At 38.7% G+C, this 27,274-nt stretch overlaps 1 protein-coding gene across 1 annotated transcript in view; it reads right to left on the reverse strand.

The window, feature by feature from the left end:
- LOC122791500 (mucin-5AC-like) overlaps positions 1-27,274 on the reverse strand; it is a 272,677-nt gene that overhangs the window by 62,189 nt on the left and 183,214 nt on the right. The window contains exons 36-38 of the mRNA XM_044059242.1: positions 23,836-24,019; positions 17,131-19,093; positions 8,385-8,590 (exon numbers count right to left, since the gene is read on the reverse strand). Of these exons, the coding sequence (XP_043915177.1) occupies positions 8,385-8,590; positions 17,131-19,093; positions 23,836-24,019 (2,353 nt within the window). The remainder of the gene's footprint in view (positions 1-8,384; positions 8,591-17,130; positions 19,094-23,835; positions 24,020-27,274) is intronic.

Below are 27,274 nucleotides of genomic sequence, written 5' to 3' on the forward strand. Positions count from 1 at the left end.
CATTTTCAAAAAAGGGGGGAGAGGAGAAGATATTCCACAGAAAACATGGTTTATGAACTGAAAAAAAATTTGTTGGATATATTAGTTTCATAGGTTCATAGGTTGGTACTAGGCTATCGGCCCTAGGGCCTATGCAAGCCTAGCCATAACAATTCCCTGGATATTTCTTACCACAGTATTTACTTCTCTGGACCCCTGTCTAGCAGGGCGACTGACATGATCCCTGGGGTGAATTTCCTATCTCCCATCCAATCATCAAGGTTCCTTTTGAAGCGGGCCAAGGAGGCGCTCTGCTTGACATATTTATAGATTATTGTATATTTTTTTAACTGTAGAAACATATATGTCAATGTTGCAGCATCAATGACATTTACAAAAGATAAAAGATCAGAATATGGCTGATTTTCATTAATTCATTTATTTTCTGGTTACCTGCTTAATTTACTTCAGAATTAAGGGAGGCTGAACCCTATCCTATTTCTTACTGTGAGTAAGGAAGAAAAACAAATCTGTATTGTAATACCAATTCATTGTAGGAAAAAACACATGTGCATGAACATATACTCATACACACACACACACACACACACACACACACACACACACACACACACGCACACACGCACGCACACACGCACGCACACACACACACACACACACACACACACACACACACACACACACACGCACACACACACATGCGCACACACGCACACACGCATGCACGCACACACACACACACACACACACACACACACACACACACACACACACACACGCACACACGAACGTACACGCACACACGCTCATCATACACGACATGCACAGCTTTGGGAAATTACAATGCTTGCTAATGCAACTTTGTAATTACATTAGATAAAGATTTAAAATCTGTTCCTGATTGTTTTTATCTCTTATAGGTTCATAGGTTCATAGGTAGGTACTAGGCTATCTTCCCAAGGGCATTTATAAGCCTAGCCAGAGTGTGTCGGCTTTCGATGCCCCATTGATTAATTAACTGATCCTCGGTCAAGCAGAGCCAATGAAGTGATCCCAGGGGTGTATTTTCTGTTACCCATCCACTCGTCAAGGTTTCTCTTGAAGAGTATTAGTGAAGGGCTCTGCCTGATGTAATTTTGCTCATTCATGAGCAAAAAGGTTTTGAGAGCATGAGTGTGTGTGCAATGGGATGCACTGTATGATTCTCACAGTAGTGAGCTGAAATATACGTCAGGTCATTATGTATTTGTTTATTCATTATATCACAATCAAATATCTGAATGTAGACAGTGATACAAGTGGATGTAATTGATGGTTACATCAAAGTGTGCAAATTTGTCTTTGTGTGTAGTGTGTATCCTGCATCCCAGTAGTTATGGTGTAAGGAAGGAAGAGATTGTAGTAAACAGGGGCTTCATCATATGAGCCATGTTCTTTGGATACATTCCTCGGTTTCTTTGTTTTGATGAATGCTGATTGTGTGCTTATTTGTCTATGAATGAACAGCATGAAATTTACAAGTTTAATGTTAAAATATAAACTGAGAATGCATTTTAACTTGTTTATTGCAAGCACAAGTATGTGAAATATACTGTGTTGGGCTACAACAGTTTGATACTTAGTGCAGATGCATTGAGACCATGAGCTCTTAATGTGCTGCTTCCTGTAATGCAGCTTTTGATTCCCTCAACCTTCATTTGCCTACTGTGGGTCTGACCAAGTCATTTCACCAGACAGTACTCCTGGGCTGCCCCTGAAAAGAGACACTTGTGTCCAGTAGGTTTTCCCAGGTTATTAGCAAATTTAAACAACATATATATGAACATTAATACAGTATTGTTAAGGAGAATTCACATAATGCTTTGGCAAAACACATCTTATTACATCAAGGGCATTCCTTTAAATATAACGGTAAATGTAAATGCTCAACAAAGAAAACTAGCTGAATTGCATGTTTTAAGACTTCTAATTTTTAGTACAAGTGCTGACAGACCCTTTCCTACATTTTCATGAGGTATCAAAATGTCATTGTAATGCTGGAGTCATTAACTGACCACTCTTGCTTCTACTCAAAGAATGTTTAACAGGCATTTAAACTACTTTGCTATTCACCGGTGCCTGTAGTATGGAAATACGCATTTTATTTCAAATGTTGGCAAATTGTACTGCGTTTGTTTAAAAATATTTTCCTTACAATGCAGCACAAAACAAAATAACGCCAACTTTGTACTTGAACTTGGGTTAATGATAATTGTTTTCATTTTGCTAAGGAAAAACATGTCTTTGTGCATGACATTTACCCACCTCTCTTGTACTGGCAGCTGCATCCTTGACTTGTTAGAGTGTAGCATACCATCACTTTATCTTAGCCATAATCTTTGATCATGACAAATTAGTAATTTTTCTTGTTTCATTTTTCCAAGTCTTTGGGATTTCTAGTACCATGATGGGAATGGATCCCATTCCTAAGTCCAAGTATGATTCATCATCATTCTCTTACAGCGGATCATCTCTTTCCATTTCTTCCTATCCTCTGCATCTTGCTCTGTCACACCAACCGCCTGCATGTCCTCTCTCACCACGTCCATAAACCTTATCTTAGGCCTTCCTCTATTCCTCTTACCTGGCAGCTCCATCCTTAGCATCTTTTTCCCAATATACCCATCATCCCTCCTCAGCACATGTCCAAACTCTTGCTTTGTCTCCAAACTGTCCAACATGAGCTGACATTCCTAATCCTATCCATCTTAGTCACAAATCTTAACATCTTTAACTCTGCCACATCCAGCTCTGACTCCTGCCTTTTTGTCAATGCCACTCCAACCTATACAACATAGCTGGTCTCACTACCCTCCTGTAGACCTTTCCTTTCACTCTTACTGATACCCGTCTGTCACAAATCACTCCTGACACTCTTCTCCACCCATTCCACCCTGCCTGTACTCTCTTCTTCACCTCTCTTCCACATTCACCATTACTCTGAACTGTTGATCCCAAGTACTTAAACTCGTCCACCTTTACCAACTCTACTCCCTGCATCCTCACCATTCCTCTACCCTCCCTCTCATTTACACATATATTCTGTCTTAGCCCTGCTGACCCTCATTCCTCTGCTCTCTAGAGCATATCTCCACCTCTCCAGAGTCTCCTCAACCTGATTCCTACTCTCACTACAGATCACAATGTCATCTGCAAACATCATAGTCCACGGGCCTCCTGTCTGATCTCATCTGTCAACCTGTCCATCACCACTGCAAATAAGAAAGGACTCAGAGCTGATCCTTGATGTAATCCCACCTCCACCTTAAACGGATCTGTCACTCCCACTGCAGTCCTCACCACTGTCACACTACCCTCATCCTGTACCACTCTTCTCTGCCACTCCGACTTCCTCATACAATACCACAACTCTTCTCTAGGCACCCTGTCATATGCTTTCTCCAAGTCTACAAAGACGCAATGCAACTCCTTCTGACCTTCTCTGTATTTCTCCATCAACACTCTCAGAGCAAACATTGCATCTGTAGTGCTCTTTCCTGGCATGAAACCATACTGCTGATCACTAATCATCACCTCCCTTCTTAACCTTGCTTCCACTACTCTTTCCCATAACTTCAAGCTGTGACTAATCAGTTTTATCCCTCTGTAGTTACTGCAGCTCTGCACATCACCCTTATTCTTAAAGATAGGTACCAAAACACTTTTTCTCCACTCCTCAGGCATCCTCTGACTTTCCAAAATTTCATTAAACAATCTAGTTAGAAATTCCACTGCCATTTCTCCTAAGCACCTCCATGCTTCCATTGGTATGTCATCTGGGCCAACAGCCTTTCCATTCTTCATCCTCTTCATAGCTGCCCTTACTTCCTCCTTGCTAATCTGTTTCACTTCCTGATTCACTATCCCCACATCATCCAACCTTCTCTCTCCATTCTCTTCATTCATCAGCCTCTCAAAATACTCTTTCCATCTACTCAACACACTCTCCTCTCTTGTGAGTACCTTTCCCTCACTATCCTTTATCACCCTTACATGCTGCACATTTCCCAGCTCTGTCCCTCTGTCTAGCTAATCGGTACAGGTCCTTTTCTCCCTCTTTAGTGTCCAATCTCCCTCCATATGCCCTATCCTTAGCTTTTGCCACCTCTCTCTTTGCCATGCCTCATCTCCTTATACTCATGTCTACTTTCTTCATCTCTTTGACAATCCCACTTCTTCTTCGCCAGTCTCTTCCTCTGTATACTCTCCTGTACTTCCTCATTCCACCACCAGGTCTCCTTGTCCTCCTTCCTCTGTCCAGATGTCACACCAAGCACCTTTCTAGCAGTCACCCTTACTAGTTCTGCTGTAGTTACCCAGCTATTCGGTAACTCTCCACTGCCTCCCAGTGCCTGTCTTAACTCTTCCCTAAACTCCACTTCACAATCACCCTTTTTAACTTCCACCATTTAATCCTTGGCACAGCTTTCACATTCCTCCGATCACCAACGTCATTCTACATACCACTAATCTATGCTGCTTAACTACACTTTCACCTGCCACCACTTTACAGTCTCCAATCTCCTTAAGACTGGCCCTCCTACATAGTATATAATCAACTTGTGAGCATCTTCCTCCACTCTTGTTATGCTCCACCCTCTTCTTAAAATACGTATTCACCACAGCCATGTCCATCCTTTTCGCAAAATCCACAATCATCTGACCTTCTGCATTCCTCTCCTTAACACCATACCTACCCATCACTTCCTCATCCCCTCTGTTCACTTCACCAACATGCCCATTAAAGTCCGCTCCAATCACTAGTCTCTCACCCTTGGGTACACTCACCACAAGTCCAAGTATGATTAAACTTCATGAAATTAGTATTATTTCAATAACTGATGTTAGTCAAAAGTGGTCTTTGCAGCATCTGCAATGTGCCCAGAATTGACTCCTGTAATTCATATTGTAATTCACATTTTGTAATTCATAATCTCCAGATGTAATTTGCATTCTTATTTTTTGACTATAATTGAAAGTATCACAGGCTAATTTATTGTAACTTATTACCATGAATTCTCATTCTAATGTCTTATAATTGTTTTTTTAAATTTGTAAAAGTTATCTAATTCTGAAACATTTTATACTTCTAATGAGCTTTATACTTCTAAGGAGCTTTTCTCCCCAGGACTCCATTGAAAATGGGTTCCTTATGGCCCAGTGGACTATCCTGGTAAACAAACTGCAAATACATAATAAATATGGTGTTACATGTATTGGTAGCATATCTAAATACAATTCTAAAAATTAATTCTTATGAGGCCCATTGCTCCTACTACTATTGGAACTGTCTGAGTATCTTTCTCCCACATTCCCCTCATTTCTGCCTGCAAATCCTTGTATTTTATGATTTTGTATCTTTCTGTACATACAACACTGTAATCACTGGCTATAACAATTTCAATGATCAGTATTACTTTTGTCTTCTTTTCAAGAACTACTATATCTGGTTTTCCTCACATTTGTTTTATTGAACTTTTATTAATGGGTGATGCCATGTGATATAAACTTCATCATTCTCTATAATGCTTTGTGGCTCATGTTTCCAATGCTTCTCAGCTACTTCAATATTGTAATGTTTGCAGAATCTCCAATGCAACAGTCTAGCCACATTATTATGCATTTCAGTAGACAGGCCCTCCGCCATTAGTGTATTACAACCAGCAACAAGATGTGCAACTATTTCAACTTCTGTCTTACAAAACCTGCATTTATCTGTTTCTCTCACATGTTCAATGGACTTGATAAACCAACATGTGCGTAGTCCACTCTCCTGGGATATCGATGTATTTCTTGTGTTGTGAATATTGCCATGGTTTCTAAGATTACGGAATTCATTGTTTTTTCATAGGAAGATAGACTTTATTTTCAACACTGGGTCATGTTTGGGTTGTTATCATTTATCATGTAGTCTGCACTTTATTGGTATACTGTGCTGGTGTTTTATTTTCACATGTCCTGTGTGCCCCACCAGCTATCTACTGTGCATCTACTGTGCCCCAGCATGAGAAAGAACCTGGAGCTGCCATTGATGTCACTGTTAAGGGATTTACAACTGTAGTGAGCTGCAAGCACCTGACAAAATGTTGCTTCTACCCCCCCCCCCAAAAAAAAAGTCATAGATGATTGGCACAGCTTAGCTGGGATGTAACCAGTGTAACTTCCATGACTGAAAGGAAGGAATAAATACAGAGCTGAGAAATAGTGTGTTAATTAATACAGGGAAAGAAAAAATAAAATGTACAGGTCTGCTTATGTGTTGCAGCATTTCTACCCTTGTTAATTTTTATAAGATATCTTTGCCAGAATGTATATTGCTGCCATAAAATTAATCAAGGGCATTGGGTTATTGTGAAGTATCTCATCAGGTGAATGTCCTTATTGTACAATAACCTGTTCAGCAAGTGTGTTTAATTAAGCAATAACTGATGAAGTCGGTGTGGTATGGCTTGTGTGGTTTAATCACGAGGGTGACGCCTGAGTGATGAAATAAAGCCAACCATGGGTAAACTTCAATATACCGCACCACAGAGTCAGTTATTGCTATTATACAATGACATTATTTAAGAAAAAAATACTTATTTTTCTTAAATAATGTCTTTGTATAATGCCTCCGTGGTGTCCTTCCACATTTTTCCAGTATCCTGGGGCTTTGTCTGATGTACTGCGCATGCGTATGGGACTTGTGTTCCCACTCTTGCGTAGTACATCAAGGTTGTGCAAAGGAGGCAGCAGAGAAAAGAAGATCTCTGTTGCTTTTTTTTTTTTTAAATCAAAAAAAAAAAGAAAAGAAAAAGAAAAAGGGAGATTTTTAATGTTCGAGAGAGCCGGGACAGACAAAATAAAAGAATAATCGGATAAGTTTCTTTAGTTTTGCAGAGCGTACCTGATTATCCTTTTATCTTTCTCTGCTCCGTCTCCCTCATTCGGTTGAGGTCTTCCCTTTTCCAATTTCATTAAAAAAGATACAAAAGTAAAAAAATCATGATATACTAACGGAAAAAAGTCCAGGCAACTGGACCTTATTCTGTTAGTATATTCTTGGATTGACAACGGGCACGCTGGTTGGGTTGACCAATCAGCATGCTTGTTTTTGAATATTAATGGACAGTCATTGTATAATATAGTTTAATCTGCACAGGACAGGCAATAACATAACTATAAATGCAATTCTAGCAAAACTTGCTCTCACTTACTGTGGGTCTGAATTCCCTTACAACGTTTATGTCCAATAAAACAATTAATTTGTTTCACTTTTTAAGTTAAAAAAGACACTGTTAGTGTCCTGACTCAAGAATTCAGCCTTTATTCTGTTGCACTTTTTATTTATTTTTCAAGCTTTATTCTATTACACATATAAATAAATTAAAGCTATATGAAAGCTAGCAATGATATGTGTAAAAACTGCCAGTCCTCTATATTGTCTTTTCCTTATTGTTTGTGTTTGGGCAGGTGGTGTTTTTTAGTTGGCATGCATATGGCAATATTTACAGTCGTGTCCTCCTCAAAGCCTCGTGTCATAAAGCTAAATGCTTGACTGGGATGGGGCTTTTGCTCAAAAGAATTCAAGCCACAAATAAGTAAACGCAATAAACCAAAAACTAATTGATTCTGAGCACACTGCTGAAAACTAACATACTTTAGGTAAACTCTTCTTCAGACAATCGTGTGTTGGAACTTCAGCTTCAAAATTCAGCCATTTTTTCAGTAATATCCTTTGTCAAACATACTACATTAGGCTTTAAGTTGCTCTCTCAGTAAGTAATAAATAGGTTCCGCTCAAAACCATGGCTGCTGAGATTTTTTCAAATTGTACACGCAAGCACTGCAGATATGATTATACCACAATACGTACCACATTGCAAGCACTGCAGATATGATTATACCACATGCAAGTACTACAGATATGATTATACCACATGCAAGCACTGCAGATATGATTATACCACAATACATACCACATTGCAAGCACTGCAGATATGATTATACCACAATACGTACCACATTGCAAGCACTGCAGATATGATTATACCACAATACGTACCACATTGCCAGCACTGCAGATATGATTATACCACAATATGTACCACATTTCAAGCACTGCAGATATGATTATACCACAATACGTACCACATTGCAAGCACTGCAGATATGATTATACCACAATACGTACCACATTGCCAGCACTGCAGATATGATTATACCACAATATGTACCACATTTCAAGCACTGCAGATATGATTATACCACAATACATACCACATTTCAAGCACTGCAGATATGATTATACCACAATATGTACCACATTTCAAGCACTGCAGATATGATTATACCATAATACGTACCACATTTTCCTCCTGTCTGTCCTCTCCAGTCAATGCAGACTCCAAGGTGGGCACAAGTTGATGCATATGCCTGCAGTGTGGTACAGTCTTCTGTGGATGTCTTATTACTGAATTGTGGTGAGGCCGTGGAAAGTTTACACCCATCCTTTGCACAGGCCTGGTAGAATGGCTCTGGAGAAATCAGTTTATGGCATTCTGAAAATACACTATGTTGATAAAACTACCATTAGTACCTGACGGCTGTACAAGATACATGATTATTTAAGCTTGTAAGTGTGATTGAATATGTGCCATTGTGTAATAGCCTGGAGTGATTTATAAAAACAAACTGAAGACTGGTGTTTATTCTTCCTCCAAGACCTTTTGATTGTTAACCAAGCTAATAAGCATTATAGACTAAAGGTTATAATGTTTTCAGTAAACAACAACTCTGTGCCAAATTTATTAAAATCACATTTTAGTAATTTGAAAAATGATACTTATTACACTTCATGAGAGTTTCTGAATAAGTATCTCACTGCTGTCTGTCTAGCTACTGTTTGCCTATTTGTCTGTCTGCATATCTGTCTACCTACATGTCTTGGGGATGGTTATCTAAAATTGTTGACACTATTACGAAGGAGTTCAATTTATTTCTTTTCTAGCATTTTGTCATTAAAGACTGTATTTTTGGAGAGCTGCAATTGCTGAAGGATAGATAATACATGGTAGTTGCTTTTAGTTAGGTTATGCACCCCACTCAGTGGGCAATATACCTCTCAAACAACTCCCTGTATTTGGATACAGCTCACAGGTTCTGACTGGCTATAGACCTCTGTGCATGTAAACCCCAGCAGAACCAGAATGTATTGCCAGTTGAAAAGAACAGTACCAGCTTTTCTGATTCAATATTAGAATAAAAACTATGTCTTATTAGACTAACTCAAAGGAACTGAAATTCCACAATAATAGATGTATATTTCTCAGTCATTTAATATAAGTCAGATGAGATCACATGATTTAGCTTCAGAACAGAAGGAGCGTTGCATATGTTAGATATCTGCTTTGTAAACTGCTCTGTTTTCTTTTTTTGTTTTGAAATAAGTTGCTTCTCCTGCTTGTTTCCCCCACTTGTTCAGTGTCGTCTGATGCCCTTCCAGTGTTTGATGGAAAACAACTTTTACACTTTCACATCTAATTCTTGTGCACACAGAAAAGGGAGAGTTGTAATGGCCAGGTTCTGAAACTGCAGAATTATTTTGTGGAAATCACGAACGTACATATGACTATTAGTTTCTAACAGAACAGATCACTTTCTGTGTGGCTTCTGACCTCAGGGAAGCAAATTCCAGTGCATTTTACTTTCTAAACTGGTATCTGTAAGTATGGGAGGAAAAACTGATTGTCCTCTGTAGGTCCACGACTTGAAAAGGTTAAGTTAGAGGGGTAGGAGAAAGACAGGAAGTGACCAACGCAGCAAGGATAACAAGGCACTGACCTTGTGGGGAGCCATTAGACATGGCAGGACAAATGTGGAAAAGTAATGTGGTACCAATCTGATCTTCATGTCTCCTAGGGCCTTTCAGAGCCAACGGGTAAGTTCAATTCACAGCAGGCGTGGGCGACCTTGAATAAGGAGGTGTAATAGAAATGAATAAAATGATAATAAAGAAACAGACAAAATAATGATTATTAGGATGTTCTGCCCAAATCAGGCATGGTTGTTTGAAATGAAGAATGCAAAGTTCTGGACCTGCTCAAGGTCATGGAGCTGTCAGGGCCGCTAAGGGACAGGGGAACAAAATTAATAATTCTATTATGGACATACCAAAAGTAAAATATTCATATCGATTTAAATTTTGGAATGAATATGGTCACAAGTAGTCGTTAAGGACCAAAGGAGTTAATACAGTTGGCGCCTTAAACTACCTTCATGCAGGTACAGTCCGAACACCAACCAAATCAAATTCAGAAAAAAAAAATATGCATACCACTCCTCTATCCAGATTTTCATGCAGCATCCAGATTTTTGCCTCATAATTTTCATTTGCTTCTTATAAATTTTGTACTTTTCTGGCAAATCATTGACACTGAAGTCACTTAATAATGACAGACATTTAGGTTTCAGACTTCATATCCTTCAGAAAGTGCATGCTGATGCAAAATCTGTTACTCTAGCAACTTTCTAAGTTTATAAGCACAATATTTAAAATTTCTCCTTGATTTCAGGCCTTTGTCCTCCCCCCCTCCCCCACCACCACCACCTTTATTTTTGGTTTGATTCAGAATTCCTGGACTAAGAGGTTAAGAGGTATGTGTTTATGAGACACTAGCAAAACAATATTGCTTGTGGAATAGAAATCTAGGTGGTGATGGTATTTGAAATGTCATACAAACATTCAGATTTCCTTTATATTTTGTATGAATTATTTGAAATGCAAATGTATGGTTGAGATCACCAGCATGATCCAGGGAGCTTTGGGCCAGAAGGCCTCATAGGCTAACATGACATGACAGTGTTTGCGGGGGGAGGTGAAGTGCAGTGTTGCTGACCAAAGCTGCTTTGTATAAGTAGAGAAAACCTTGCAAGGCAGGGTGTGGTATGTAGGCAATACGGAATTAAACCAATAGAGGTACTGAGGTTGCAGGTATCAAGCCAATCAGAGGGGCCATTTAGATCAATGAAAAATATGAGTATTTAACAGGAGGGCTAAGACAAATGGCTGCTGCTTAAGAAGACAGGATATGCTAAATGAAGGAATTCTAAAAGCTTACATGATTAATGGGATCCCTGGTGGTGTACTAGTTAGGGTTTGGCACTCTTACTGCCATGGCCAGGTTCTACTCCTAGTCAGGGAATTGCAATGTATTTAGGAGAGGGAGTCACATAATGGTTAAACTGCTTACCTCACAGATACTGGGTACAGGGTTTGACTCTCACCTTTGATTGAAATTCGTTAGATTTAAAATGGCCGACAGGGGCAGCTAGCCTAGTACTTATCTATAAACCTATTTCTTTGCTACATTAATACCTATGATTATTTCAAATTGAATTTATCTTGTGGAAGATTTGCTTGCCAAGGTGCCAGGAGCTACATTTAATAAAAATTCTTTGCATTTTACTATTCCCTAGAGATGGATTCATACATCTGCTCAAGTAATTGTTTTTTCAGGGGACTGGTAACTATTAGTTTGTTAGCATGGAATATTAAACCACAGAAACAACTCATTTTCTTGAAGTACACTGAGGTATGCACTCAGCCCCCCCCCCCCACGCCACCCCCCATGGTTTTGTCTTGATTTGGACTTTTTGTGGTCAAGATATGAAGATGTATGCATAGAACAGTCGCTGGATAGCAATTGCTTAACCTGATTATGGGCTGGGTGCATCTACAAAAGGCAGAATGTGAAATTGCTGATCTATAGTCAATGGGTTAGAGGCTATCATCAGTTGGGGGGGGGGGCTGGAGTTATGGTGAACTTTCTTGACTACTCTCATTCAGCTTCCATCTGCTACCATACAGTGTGCTTTACTTCAGTCAGCTTCATAACAGTTGGCTTTGTGCCTGCTTTGGTTTGTCATGACACAATTCAAAGGCTGAAGATATAGGAATAAAATAAATAAACAATCATGGGAAATCATGGTATTGACTACAGAGGTCATCAGTGACAATGGATGCAGCATCACAGCTGCACATGCCCCTCTTCTGCTGTAGCAGCAATAACAGTTGCAATAGGTCCCCTACTGGGCCCACACACACACACACACACACACACACACACACACACACACACACACACACACACACACACACACACACACACACACACACACACACACACACACACACACACACACACACACACATTCAGACATACGCACACACACACACACACACACACACACACACACACACACACACACACACACACACACACACACTATACTAGAATAATTAAGCTGTGTGAAAGGGTATGTATTCCTATAGCTCATCCAGTAATTGAAGTGCTTTCAGCAACAAAGGATGAAAATTGTGGGCTTAAAACCCCTCATTATGATATGCTTTTGAATCAATGCTTTCCCCATTATTCTCTCATTGCAGAGCATGGGAGTAGAGTTGAGGATGCAAGGGAAGTCAGGTCAGAAACCAGGACATGGGCATACAGGATGGCCTGGGCGGAACTAGTCAGACAACAGTATGAAGGTCTAATGTGTTTTGCTTTTCAGAATGCAAAAGGCTCAAGAATAATGAAAAAGGTGGATCCCACTGATGAAAAAGGTTGATTTCCTCCTATGTCACATGTATAGGGATGAAGATGATTTGGGAGTGGGAGCAGGCACTCAGCCAGGGAAGAAGAGGAGACACAGAGAACCAGCAAATCACTGACGGAAAATGTGTTCTCCAATGAGGAGAAAGAAACAAAGTTACCGCAGTGGCGATATAGAGTTAAAGGCCTCAGAATAACAGACTTCACCCTCACTAGAAGCAGAGGAACCCAGAGGTAACCACCCAAAGGGGACAAACAAGGTCAACAAAGAGGTGCCTGGGGTTCAGCATCTTGATTGGAGAGAGTACGTCAGGGACATGCTCCTGGGGTAGAGTGAATGGCTCTACAGGAGATGCTATGGACAGAAGCCCAGGGGTGCAGGCAAGAGCAAGGAGATACTGAGTTAAGGCACAGAGATGCAGAGGTGGGTGGGGAAGGCTATCAGGTGTTCCCTTTTATGGAACATGGTGGACTCATTTTGCCATGAGGGTGAAGGGAGCTAGGGCTTGGGGACAGAATCTTCCATGCTGGGGCCATTACCTAGCTAGCAAAAGAATGTGCACATTTTACAGCACACAGAGGTGAGTATGTAGAGATTTTTGTCCTTAGAGATGCCATGGATGTTCCAAGGGTTTTAAATGCCGAGGTACATAGTGATAAAGATCTGACAGCAGCCTTGGCAGCTCTGGGCAAAAACCCCGTGAAGGAAAGGATAAGAAACTGGGATAATTGGGTGACAGGCTTTATGTAGTAAATGGTAGCCCTCTTAGAGAAGGACCTACAACTGAGGCTGCCTATGACTGCATATTTTATGACACACAGAAATGGCACAGAAATACAGAGGGTGAATGTTGTGGCTATGTTATGATCAGAAATTTTGCAAATTAAAAGCATCGAATGCCACACTGCATTGGAAAATGAAACACATAGATACATGGCTGGGCATTATATTGAAACAGTAGGTCACATGGGTGTTTCAACAGGATGGAAGACAAGTAGTCAAGAGTTGCTGGTATTTCAACACAGGTAAATGTCACTGTGCAGACTGCTGTTTCCTACACCAGTGCATGTGTTGAGTTGAGGCAGATGCTTTGGCAGGGACATGGGTGCAGGAGAATGTTTGGCACAACTGCTAGAGAAGCAGAGCTATACTCTGGTCAAACGTGAGGTACTGAAGAGGATTCTAGTGTGCTATTTAGACAGGGAGGTGGCCAGACACCTCATAGAGGGTTTTGGTCAGGGCTGTAAGATTAAAGTCCACCTGATACCCATAAACAAGCCCTGTAATAAGGGGCAAGAATATTTGGTACAGGAGCTCTTAGAGAAGAAGAATTTCACCTTATCTGCCACTTGTCCTTCGCAGAAAGTAAAAGGGTAAACCCATCAATTGACAAAAAAGATGTGAGACTCCAGCATACCTTGCTAAATGATGCAATAACCATCCTGAAATTGAAGGGATTCCCACGGATGGCCAAACTGGACAACATAATTACATTTTGGCAGTAGCACTGTGTCTCCAATTGACAGCTTGAGATGTACACTGATGTACACTGATTTGGTGGGGTCAATGGGTATAGGGGGAATTCCTGGCCAGAAACTGGTTTATGGCCTCTTGGTCATTAGACTGGGGATCTGAAGTCAGAAGAGACATTACATTCTTCGAGATCATGCCTATCTGGGCAGGCAAATTGTCCGGAGGGAGGAATTGATAGACCACAAGATTATGTTCATTCCAACAATAATGCAGTGGTCACAGCCCTAGCCACTAGGTACACAAGAGCTCATAGGGTGCATAAGGTAATCAGAAGCTTCTGCATCTTTTGCTCTGCAACATTTCTTTCACAGCAGGTGTACATAGCAGGCCATTACAATGACATTGACAACTCTTTCTCTCCCCTGGTAGTATCCTCACAAATTCAGAGCCCAGACCTTGGCTGCAGCTGGCAAAGGAGAGACTATAGCAGAAGAAGTATGGAGGAGTTAGAGTATAACAGCATAGAAGCTTGTGAAGGAGTCTTGGGTGCCTGGCACCAGCGTGGCCTTTGCCAGAGCATTGCATTTGTTTGTGGCATTAACAAGAAGCTTACTGCATTCCAAGAGGCTGTTAATAAAATACCTAATTTACAGGTAGGCACAGGGAGATACACTGGGTACAGTATGGGAAAACCCAGCCACCATGAATTGCTGACTGAAGGGTGCAGGCTGCCCTGATATAACAAGGGACTATGTGGTGGAAATGATATGCAAAGTATGGGAAAAGTTCAGGGGCAGAAGTAAAAAGCCTAGGAAACTGGTGGGAGAGGGGATACTGCCCATGGTGTTGAAGAAATTGAATGCAACAGAGGGAAGCTCTTGGAACTTAGCAGCCTGGGCTAGCCTGTTCCTAGTTGTGTACATCTCAGAACTGGGGACATGATCCCTTGTTAACCAAGATGTTTCTGGCATAAGAGGCTGATGTGGGGAAGCCTCGTGGTTGCCAGGTCTAGCCTGCACATTAGGTCACAGTCAGTGAAGACAGACCAAGATGCAATGGGGCAGCAATTACCATTGAGCTAGCTCTCACATGAAATGCAACCCAACTTGTTGGTTTTCAAGACAGAGTACGGACATCACATTAGAGGGCAGCAAGAGTGAGGCATGTTGAGGGAGGCCTTAACAAGACAAGGACTGGATGCGACTGGGTACTCATGTCACTCATTCAGGACTGGCAAAGATACAAACCTAGGAGAAAAGGGGGAACTCCAAAAAACTAATTAAAAGAGCAGGGAGATGGAAGACAAAGGTATTCCTGACTTAGATGCAATAGTAAACTAGTAGGAATGGTCCATTTCCATAGCCCAAGTGAATCGACAGGATAGAAAGCCTATAAAAAAGGAAGTGGTCTGTTCAGATGTTACTCTTTGTTCAAGTATTTGTAGGTCAAGGTAAAAAAATGATTTGTGGGCCTGTTATTCTGCTTTCTGTTTAATAACAAAAAATGGTTGCTGGATCTATTGTTTTGCTTTCTGTTTGAAAAAAAAAAAGTTGAGCATATACATCAACAGTAAAACATGGTATTATTTTATCCCATTTTTATTGCACGCATTCATGTTTTTCTGACCTGGAATTCCCGTATTCACTGGGCCACCAAGACAGCAGTGATTCATCTGGGAGGTACACAGCTGGGGCTGTACCCAAACAAATGGAAGGTCTATTGGCAGGGACAATGAGGCATGTCTTGGGATGAGCTGTTTTCTACAGCACTTCACTTCTGACAGGAATTTGAGCAGCTCATTGAAACTGTAAGTCACCTGGGGGAGATGACCTAGGTATTATCAACAAGAGTAGAATGAAGCCATGATTGTGAGAGACCTACTGAAGGTGAAAGCTATCTGTGGAGGAGCGTGATTCGTATGGTGCTACATGTGTATATTTCAGTACATTTTGTCTCTTATTATTATACTAGGGAAAATATATTTCCCCTTTTTATAATAAGAACAGATTAATTTAATTCTCTCAATAGAGGAGTTAATCTGAAGGGAAAATGCTGTTTGGTAGGTAAGTAATGTAATCCAAAGGGATGTATATCTAAAGCAGAGAAGAATTCTCAGTCTGATGTTTTCTCAATCAATGGCAAAGGCAGTTTTTCTAAAAGAATTCTTCAGTGTCCCTTTTCCTCCAAGGAAAGAACACTCACTTTCTCACCTTCTGCCCCTTTCTTCTCACTCTTTCTCTCTGTTTTCATTACAGCGATCCCCTATCTGCTTAATTTAATCGTATTGACTGTCTAATCCTTTGTTAATATAATGGGGCCATGAAAGAAGTAATAAGCACTTCAGATAAACTGGTACAGAAATAAAAATCATATATAGTTCCACTGGCACTTAGTAGTTATATTTATTCTTCACTTTTAGAAATTGATAGCATGTGCTTCTGCAGAGATTAATGGCATTCTTCCGTAAGAATTCCCACTGAGTTCTTCTGCCTGCTTTTTACTTTATAAATTATTCTTATCGGTAGTGGTTACTTTTTAAATCTATTATTAAATCTACAGTAGGTAATGGATGTTAAGAAACTGACTTCCTGCCACAAACATATGATCAACTGCTTCTAAACATGATCTTTTTTTATGCTTTTAAAAAGGTCTCATTTACTCTTCTAGTGACTGTATTCTAAATATCTTATAGGTCCATACTAGATTATGAGTCTACAGCCTATTACAAATCCAAATATAGCCAGTGGTCAGAATCAAACCTGTGAGGTTATGACCTTAACGATCATGCCAGAACATTAGGTACAATGAAGTAAAATGTAATTTGCTTAGTGGTTAAAGAAAGAAAGCTGTGTTATGATAGTTCTATATATTGGAGATTCACTCTCAGTAGTTTAGCAGAACAAACTAAGAAATGTAGAACTCTTTTTTTCTGCATAAGTGATAAACAGTGACAATCATTTTAGTGCCAAGCTTACATGCTACTATAAAAGTGAACTTCTCTAATGCCCAGTTTCAGTTACTTACCTGCTCGTAATGAGGCTGCAGAGAGGTAAAGGGGTGCTGCAGGTTGGTTTAGTTGTGACTGCCACAGGAGACGTACCATTTGTTGCAAAAGATAAAACTGTCGATAAGTGTGACTGACCACTTGATCCAGCAGGCTGGCTAGTTAGCGTGCTCTGTAAAACTGTTGATGCATAAGGTAAGTTAGATGTTCTGTTTTGAAGGGAAGTTTGCACATGAGGTAATCCAGTAGTTTCACTAGCTAAACCAGCTGCTATGCTGGATAAACTGGCTGAGTTAGTTATCAAGCCAGATGGAACATTAGGTGAGCTACTTACTGGACTGGGGATGCCAGTAGACTCTGTGTGCAGGCCACCTGATCCAGCTGGCAAACTAGCTGATACACCTGGTGAAGGTGCTGTTCCATTAGGTAATCCAGCTGGTGAATTGGGTAAGCTAGAGGACCTTGTGGGAAAGATTACTGATCCAGTCTGTAAATGTGTTGGTATATTAGATAAACTTACTGAAACACTAGCTGCACCAGTTGGAACATTAGGTAAGATGGGTGATCCAGTTTGTATGCCAGATGGTACACTAGATAAGGTAACTGATCCAGCAGGTAAACTCACTGGTATATTAGGTAGGCTAGTTGCTATAGCAGGTAAACGGGATGATGCTGTAGGCAAACCTGAGATTGTGGTGGATAAAGCACCTGGTACATAAGCTGAGGTAGCAGATCCAGCGGGTAAGGAAGATGGTACATTAAGTGAGCTAGCTAATCCAGAAGACAACCTAGTTGTTACATAAGGCAGAGCAGATGGTACATTAATTAAGCCAGATCCAGTAGGTAAACCAGATGGCACATTAACTGAGCTAACTGATCCAGAAGGTAAGCCAGATGTTCCATAAGGCAATCCAGATGGTACATTAACAGATCCTGCTGATCCAGTAGGTAAACCAGATGGCACATTAACTGAGCTAACTGATCCAGAAGGTAAGCCAGATGTTCCATAAGGCAATCCAGATGGTACATTAACAGATCCTGCTGACCCAGTAGGTAAGGCAGATGGTACATTAACTGAGGTAGCTGGTCCAGAAGGTAAGCCAGATGTTACATAAGGCAATCCAGATGGTACATTAACAGATCCTGCTGACCCAGTAGGTAAGGCAGATGGTACATTAACTGAGTTAGCTGGTAAGCTAGTTGGTACATAAGGCAGACTTGATGGTACATTTGGTAAGCCAGGTCCAGTAGGTAAACCGTTAACTGAGCTAGCTTGCCCAGAAGGTAAGCTAGTTGTTACATGAGGTAGACCAGATGGTATATTAGCAGATCCTTCTGATCCAGTAGGTAAGCCCGATGGTACATTAATTGGGCTAGATGGTCCAGAAGGTAAGCCAGTGGATACATAAGGCAGACTAGATGGTACATTTGGTACTGTTGATCCAGTAGGTAGGCCAGATGGTACATTAACTGAGCTAGCTTGTCCAGAAGGTAAGCCAGCTGTTACAAGAGGTAGACCTGATGGTACATTAGGTAATTCAGATGATCCACTAGGCAAACCAGTGGCCCCAGTAGGTATGCCATGTGGTACTGTGGATAAACCACTTGGCAAATTAGGTAAACCTGTCTTTGCTAAACTAGTAGGTGAGCCACTTGGTGCATTAGATAAGCCATTCGAACCAATAGGTACATTTGTTGCTATGCCAGGAACTTGAGAAGATGCTGCAGGTAGCATGCTTGAGATACTAGGTAAACCACTAGGTACAAGAGGTGAGCCCGTTCCTGGTGCAAGAGATGAACTTGGTGGTGGTGCAATAGGTGAAACAGTTTGTAAAGGAGGTAAGGTAGTTGTTGGTGATATAGACTGACAGTATGGATTGTTCTTATCAGGAATACGCCAGTTTTCTGCCATCTCGGAGCAACTGTGAGCTGTTGTACCATCTGGCATTCGGCATCCTTCACTGCTCTCGCTTGAATATGTACCTGGTAAATGAGATAACCATTATTATACACTCAGTACGTGCTTCTGCATTTCACAAATTAGGCTTCTTTTACAAACATAAACTTGCTCATTGAAAATGTATCAGGATAAACTAGCATATTTTCTAAATTTTATGAGAATTTTACAGATGGCGTAAGATTGTGTATTATGCAAAAAAAAACTTATGCAGTGAATAATATATGACTTCTGTTAGAGAATCTGTTACTGTAATACATTGTTAATAATCACATTTGTTTATCTGTAAATGCCTTTCATCTTTAAGGGTATACAGTGAGATTTACCTGGTAAAAACACGATTGTGACACAATAGAACTGAACAACAGAGATTACAAGAGTGTGGAGATAAAATGAATTACAGTAAAACATTTCATATAATATAAATTATATTTCTGATAAAATGTTGTTGAAGTGATACCCGAACTGCATGTGCAGAAATGGGAAAAGGTGCTGTGGATGGATTTAACACTAAAAGGGGTACAAAAACAATCTAGTGCAGGTATTACAGTGACCTGCAGACAAGGTACTATCCCCTGAGCTCACATTCTGTTGTCTTCAGAATCGGGTGGAAAACCAAAAATAATCAGAAACAGAGATCAGAAATCAGTGAGTTTTTTTAAGCACGGGTACTACTGATTTTAAAAGTTGTTAGAACATGATAATTTATTTAACATGCATTCTCTAATGTAAAAGTTGTCAGACTTTAATGACCATTCTTTTGTTAACTGTAAACCACCACTTTTTCCCAATAATCACAAATTTTAGAAGGGACAGATCAAAATTCTGATGATTAACCCTGAAAATCAGGGATATTTGAGAGGGATAGATATTACAAGCAGTATCCTAAAAGCATTAACTGAGTAACTGTTCTGTTTTTTATTAAGATCATATTGGTACCCTACAGACGATTACTTGCATGATCTATATTCTCAGAAAGGAAACAGGAGGTACACATGTACAGGATGATATCAAATATATAAATGAGGTGCTATGTTCAGTAAAGTTATTACTGTTAAATGTCTTCATTAAAATATATATCAATCAAACTGTGATTGAACGTGTAAGCTTGCAAGCTTGCAAATAAAAGTGTAACCATCAGGTAGGTTTGCCTGAAGGAATAAGCTGGCTCTAGGCATGGCTAATAATTATTATACAATAATCCCCCATTAATATTCCAAAACATGCACGCTGATTGGCCAGCATGCCCATTGTAAATCCCACAATATGCCAATGGAAAAAGGTCCGTTCGCCCCAGACTTTTTTCCGTTGGTATAAACTGCCCCAAACCCTTTTTTTTTACAATAAAAAAGAAAAAAAGAAAGAGAAAACAGAGCAACGGAGACTTTCTTTTCTCCGTTACTTCTGTTTCAAAGCACTGATGTACTGGTTATGCATGGAAACACAAGTCACGTACGCATGCACAGTACATCAAAACACAGAAGCAGTATACCACAACTGGCTTAGCCTCAACAACTGATTGCGATAATTTGCTGCACACGATTAATGGGTCAGATCCCAAAACAGTTTATTCTTAGGGCAAGGCAGTGTGCATAACGCTTGCATAAGAAAAATGCCTGCCTTTTAATAGTGGAAATTAGCGACATTAAACAGTCTGCAGCTTAATGTCAGCGCCATCACAGAACTACAAAACTGAGAAAATTGTAACAATGACAACTAGTTAAAGACTCTATCAAGAGAATACACACATCTAAATATTTGCACTTCAGAGAGTATGGCGGTTTTATTGCTGTAGCTACAATAATGCTTGCTTCAATTTCTGCATTGTATAACATGAATTGTTTAATGCAGATAAAGTTTTAAACCATATAGAAATTTAATTTCAGGCTTGACCACTGGAAGGAATTCAGAGACAGCTCTGTGTTTGAGCCCCACATGCTGTTCTTGGATGATTAAGTTGCACGGATTATCTGTGATTCACAGAGGTGCAGTATTAACACAACTCTGAATATCACAACAACACAAGCGAACTGACCAGGCAGTACATAACTCAGTCAATGTAAATCAGAACTCTCTCTCTGTCTCTGTCTCTCCCCTTTGTGTTTTAACAAAGGTGCAAGTTTGTAATAGGATGCCAGTCATCAAAGCTAAATGCGATACAGGCCTGCATCTCTATCAGCCCAACATTTTTTTATATTTTACTCTGTAAGAAATAAAAGTGCAATCTGGAAATTAATGGTATACAAATACATGGTTACTTCTATAAGTAATCTCAATGACTGAGGTGGTGCCAGTCACAGTACAGGGACACAAAAGTTAGGAGTAACTCAAGCACAAAGTCACAGATGGTCAGCCGGAAGGTATAAAATGAGTAGGCCAAAAATAAAAATAAAAAGGTAAATAAAAAAATAAACACAGAGAATACATGGCCACAGATGTCTCTAAATCACTTCTGACAGCATGGATACCACATCTGACACTTCACTTAAGTGTAGTGAGAATGTGACATAGTGGCAGAGCCAACTGCTTCCATTATTGGTTGGTGGTCCTATGCAAGCCATTTCCCTCCCAATCACCATATCCTGGTGTACATGCTTTGCTTGGTCCTTGGAAGTCCACAAGGTGTTTCTGAACCTCCCCCATTATTTTTATTGCTATATGTTACAATTATACCAATGAGATGTCTGACTATAATATATTTTTTTAAAAAGTAGTCATGCATTGTTAATCTGAAAACTATATTAATATGTATTAGTACAGACTTTAGAAATTTTGGGGTTACATGTTTAGAGGTACTCATGTCTATCTATATATATATATATATATATATATATATATATATATATATGTGTGTGTGTGTGTGTGTGTGTGTGTGTGTGTCTGTATGGATCCTTATCAGTTGACTAAGTTTTCAGAAACTCAAAATTCATATCGGCAAGATGATATGATTGAATTTTCAAAAACTCAAAGCTTTTGACTGGAGATCGCAGGACAGTGAGCATAGGAAAATTTACCATATTGCTCAATGCAGTGCGATCTCAGAGTTGGTACATTTTAATTTACAGGGGGTGGGGAAACTGCAGCCCCCCCCCCCATATGGGGGGTGCAGGGGGCCTGCCCCTTGCAAAAACATAAAAAATGTTGATTTTTGTGTTTTTTTTTTTTTTTTTTGAGTTTTCAGAAATTCGATCATATGGTCTCACCAATATTAATTTTGAGTTTCTGAAAGCTCAATCTAGTGACATAGCTCCATAATATATGTATGTATATATATATATATATATATATATATATATATATATATATATATATATATATATATATATGGGTTCACTTAATAATTTCGAAAAACTGAAATCCTGAATTTCAGTTTTTTGAACTTATAAAGTTGAACGTTGAAAATCGCGAAACACCAGAAGTGCGAAATTTAAAATCACGAAGTTTGGAGCTTCTGGTGTTGTGGTGTATGAATGGTGTAAGTTCAGGTAAGTATGTATGAGTGTGTAGGTTACGGGCTTTAGTGTATGTTAGTGTGTATTTTGGCTGTCATGTGAGTGTGCAAAGGGCTGGGAAATGTGTGGGTGTGAGTTACCTTTGTGTGTGTCTGATTGTGCAATCTCAGAGTTAGTATATATAAATAGGGGAGGTGTGGGGGCGCAGGGTGTAGGATAGTATGTTTGATTATGGGGGGACATTATGTGTATGTGTATGTGTGTGGTGTATTTGTAGTGTAGGTTCGCGATTTTAAATTTTGCGCTTCTGGTGTTTCGCGATTTAAAGCTTTTGGGCATAGAATTTCGGAAAACTGAAATTCGGGATTTCTGTTTTTCAAGATTCTCAAGTGAATCCATATATATATATATATATATATATATATATATATATATATATATATATATATATATACATAGCTATATCTGTGCCTACATATCTATAAGTATATCTGTGCTTGCTTCTGTGTATGTTCTGTGTGTGTGTGTGTGTGTGTGTGTGTGTGTGTGTGTGTGTGTGTATCTTCCTAGATATATCAATATATATTGATATATATCTATATCTATATCTATACTCACACACGTTATTTATAAATGAAATAGACAACATAAGTCTTTTCATAGTTGCTTAAACAGTTACATTTAGCAGAATATGTTAGAGACAAGATTTTTATTTTTTTATTCAATTAAGACATTCTGAATATCAGACTACAGTTAGTTTAACTTCTGTTGTATAAGTTAAGATTACAACATATTTTAATATAATATTGAATTACTTTATCCTGTGCTGTACTGCAATAATTTTGCTTGAAGAGTATGGCATTTAACAGCATAAATCTGTTTCAGGATAAAGATTCATGACTAACACATGGTGGTGAAAAGGTGAATCAAACAATGTGTAAAAATGTCATGGTGTGGGATACCTCTCTGGCTGAGCTCTATGAAAGGCTACAGGTTGATATATGGCTACATAACTGGGACAGAAGATTATGAAGCAGAGGTGCTTCAACTGGGGACTGCAGAACTGGATAATTGTAATATTCTGACACAAAAGAGGAAAACGTAAAAAATTAATAAATCGGAACCAAGGTAGGTAAAAGTATTGACATCTGTAGACGTGCGATCCCAGCACGATAAGCGGAATATACAGAACAGAAGACTATTCTAGCTGCACCATTCACATATAACTTTATGCATATATTATACAATTTTTACAGTAGGATGACAACAACTTTATCACTTCAAATTAAAAAAAAGAAAACTTCTTTCATACATACCACAAAGCCCTTCTGTATTGCCTGCAAACTTGGTCTGAGGAATCTTCATTGCAAAATGTTGCTGGCTAAATGTGACATCAGTTCCCAATTCAGATATTTGAACAGTTATATCCATACTAGCACTAGTGATCCGTATGCCCTCATTTTCAAACGCTGGTGTAACCTTCTTCTGATTGAAAAGCACCTGCAGTGATAGTAGAAAGGAAGTTTATCAGAACCACCGACAGGCCAACTAATTCCAACTCCTCACAAACTTTTTTCAATTGTCACCTTCTTAGCAAAAATCTGAAATGTTTTTCCCATTTAGGCATCTTTTAAGGTTCAGAAAGAAACTGAATTTACATTTGGCACATCTCCATCCCTTTCCCACCCTGTTCTATGCCCATGATATTGTTTGTGGCTGCATTTTCTATAAAATATTTTGCATCACTGTAGTTACATAAATTTCCATTGCTATGCAGCCCCTGTGTCATCTACATGTGTAATCTCTTTAGTGTACATCAGTATATAATAAGAAAGCTTTACCATAACTTAAGTAACTATGTAACATAATGCTACACCATATTACGTTATATAATGTATATGTAAACAGTTTTAAAGCAGAAAGTCGATGCTAGCTTTATGGAAATTGACAGCATTTTCTGGCATGGAATGACTCAATGTTGTGTAGCATGAATACTTACATGAGGAGGGATTTAAATACTAATCTCACTCTCAGTACTTAACGCATGAAATGAATAATGATATGTAATGTGAATCTTTACATGAGGAGGGACTTAAATACTAATCTCACTCTCAGTACTTATGCAGGGAATGAATAATGATGTGTAATGTGAATCTTTACATGAGGAGGGAATTAAATACTAATCTCACTCTTAGTACTTACACATGAAATGAATAACGATGTGTAATGTGAATCTTTACATGAAGAGGGATTTAAATACTAATGTCACTCTCAGTACTTGCGCATGGAATGCATAATGATATGTAATGTGAATCTTTACATGAGGAGGGACTTAAATACTAATCTCACTCTCAGTACTTACGCATGGAATGAATAATTATGTGTAGCGTGAATGTTTACATGAGGAGGGATTTAAATACTAATCTCACTCTTAGTACCTACGCATGGAATGAATAATGATGTGTAATGTGAATCTTTACATGAGGAGGGATTTAAACACTAATCTCACTTTCCGTACTTACGCATGGAATGAATAATGATGTGTAATGTGAATCTTTACATGAGGAGGGACTTAAATACTAATCTCACTCTCAGTACTTATGCATGGAATGAATAATGATGTGTAGCGTGAATGTTTATGAGGAGGGATTTAAATACTAATCTCACTCTCAGTACTTATGCACGGAATGAATAATGATGTGTATTGTGAATCTTTCCATGAGGAGGGATTTAAATACTAATCTCAATCTTAGTACTTACGCATGGAATGAATAATGATGTGTAATGTGAATCTTTATATGAGGAGGGACTTAAATGCTAATCTCACTCTCAGTACATACGCATGGAATGAATAATGATATGTAATGTGAATCTTTACATGAGGAGGAATTTAAATATCAATCTCACTCTCAGTACTTATGCATGGAATGAATAATAATGTGTATTGTGAATCTTTACATGAGGAGGGACTTAAATACTAATCTCACTCTCAGTACTTACGCATGGAATGAATAATGATGTGTATTGTGAATCTTTACATGAGGAGGGACTTAAATACTAATCTCACCCTCAGTACTTACGCATGAAATGAATAATTATGTGTAATGTGAATCTTTACATGAGGAGGGATTTAAATACTAATCGCACTCTCAGTACTTGCGCATGGAATGCATAATGATATGTAATGTGAATCTTTACATGAGGAGGGACTTAAATACTAATCTCACTCTCAGTACTTACGCATGGAATGAATAATGATGTGTAATGTGAATATTTACATGAGGAGGGATTTAAATACTAATCTCACTCTTAGTAATTATGCATGGAATGAATAATGATGTGTAATTTTAATCTTTACATGAGGAGGGACTTAAATACTAATCTCACTCTCAGTACTTACACATGGAATGAATAATGATGTGTATTGTGAATCTTTACATGAGGAGGGACTTAAATACTAATCTCACTCTCAGTACTTACGCATGGAATGAATAATGATGTGTAATGTGAATCTTTACATGAGGAGGGACTTAAATACTAATCTCACTTTCAGTACTTATGCATGGAATGAATAATGATGTGTAATGTGAATCTATACATGAGGAGGGACTTAAATACTAATCTCACTCTCAGTACTTGCGTATGGAATGCATGATATGTAATGTGAATCTTTACATGAGGAGGGACTTAAATACTAATCTCACTCTCAGTACTTACACATGGAATGAATAATGATGTGTAGCATGAATGTTTACATGAGGAGGGATTTAAATACTAATCTCACTCTTAGTACTTACAACATGAAAACGTCTAAGGATGTCACATGGTAAAAATAGCATACAAACTTTAAACCATAAGATAAGTAAAACTGCCAGGAACCACCATGAAAAAGTAAAAACGTTTTTATTGTAGAACGAGCGCTTTCACGCACACACAGGTGCGCTTCATCAGGTTACAAATTACACAAAAAACACGTACTATTTATATATAAAGATCAATATCAATTAAACAATTAACCAGCCAATAACCATATGATTAAGGCAATAGTCATTCCACAATTTAAGAAAGCAAATTCATAATGCTTTTTCAATGCTTTTTTAGCGCCCATATTAGGGCACGTATATTCAATTGTCAAACTGCGCTCCCAAAAGCACACATCAGCAAAGCATTTTTATAAAGCGCATCTATAAAAACATTCAACATACATCTCATAAAACCAACATACTCGTAGGAACTTTTCAATGCTCCATTCATCATGTAAGTCCAGATACAGGATATTTCATGCTGTGTCCCGCAAACATCTGCTAAAGTCAATTGACATGCGCAGATGTAACATTGCGGGCTGCAACATTACGTATTTGTCCTTTTTTAAAAAATATATAAAAAATATACTATGATAAGCCAGAAATTATATTGGCCAAGCATAGGAACTTTAGTTCATAGAAAACAAACTATATTAGATATTAAATTAAAAGTATTCCGCTATTCGCATAATCATATTAAAAAAAATATATATATCATCTGAAAGAGATATGGAACATTAGAGCTTTGTTTGTGTATGCCTAATATCAACAACCTAATAATACTCATCAGATGTAGAGACGTATAACAACATCTAAATTCAAAAGAACACTATAAATATATCACATCCGAACATAATAACTGAAAAATACTTATTCAAACTTACATACTTTCAGACATTATTGGTTACACTGTTCAAAGATATATAATTTCAATCTAATAATTAATCACAGC

The sequence above is a fragment of the Protopterus annectens genome, chromosome 17.part0, assembly GCF_019279795.1.
Source record: "Protopterus annectens isolate FY-2018-M chromosome 17.part0, PAN1.0, whole genome shotgun sequence".
In the NCBI taxonomy this organism is placed as follows: domain Eukaryota; kingdom Metazoa; phylum Chordata; order Ceratodontiformes; family Protopteridae; genus Protopterus; species Protopterus annectens.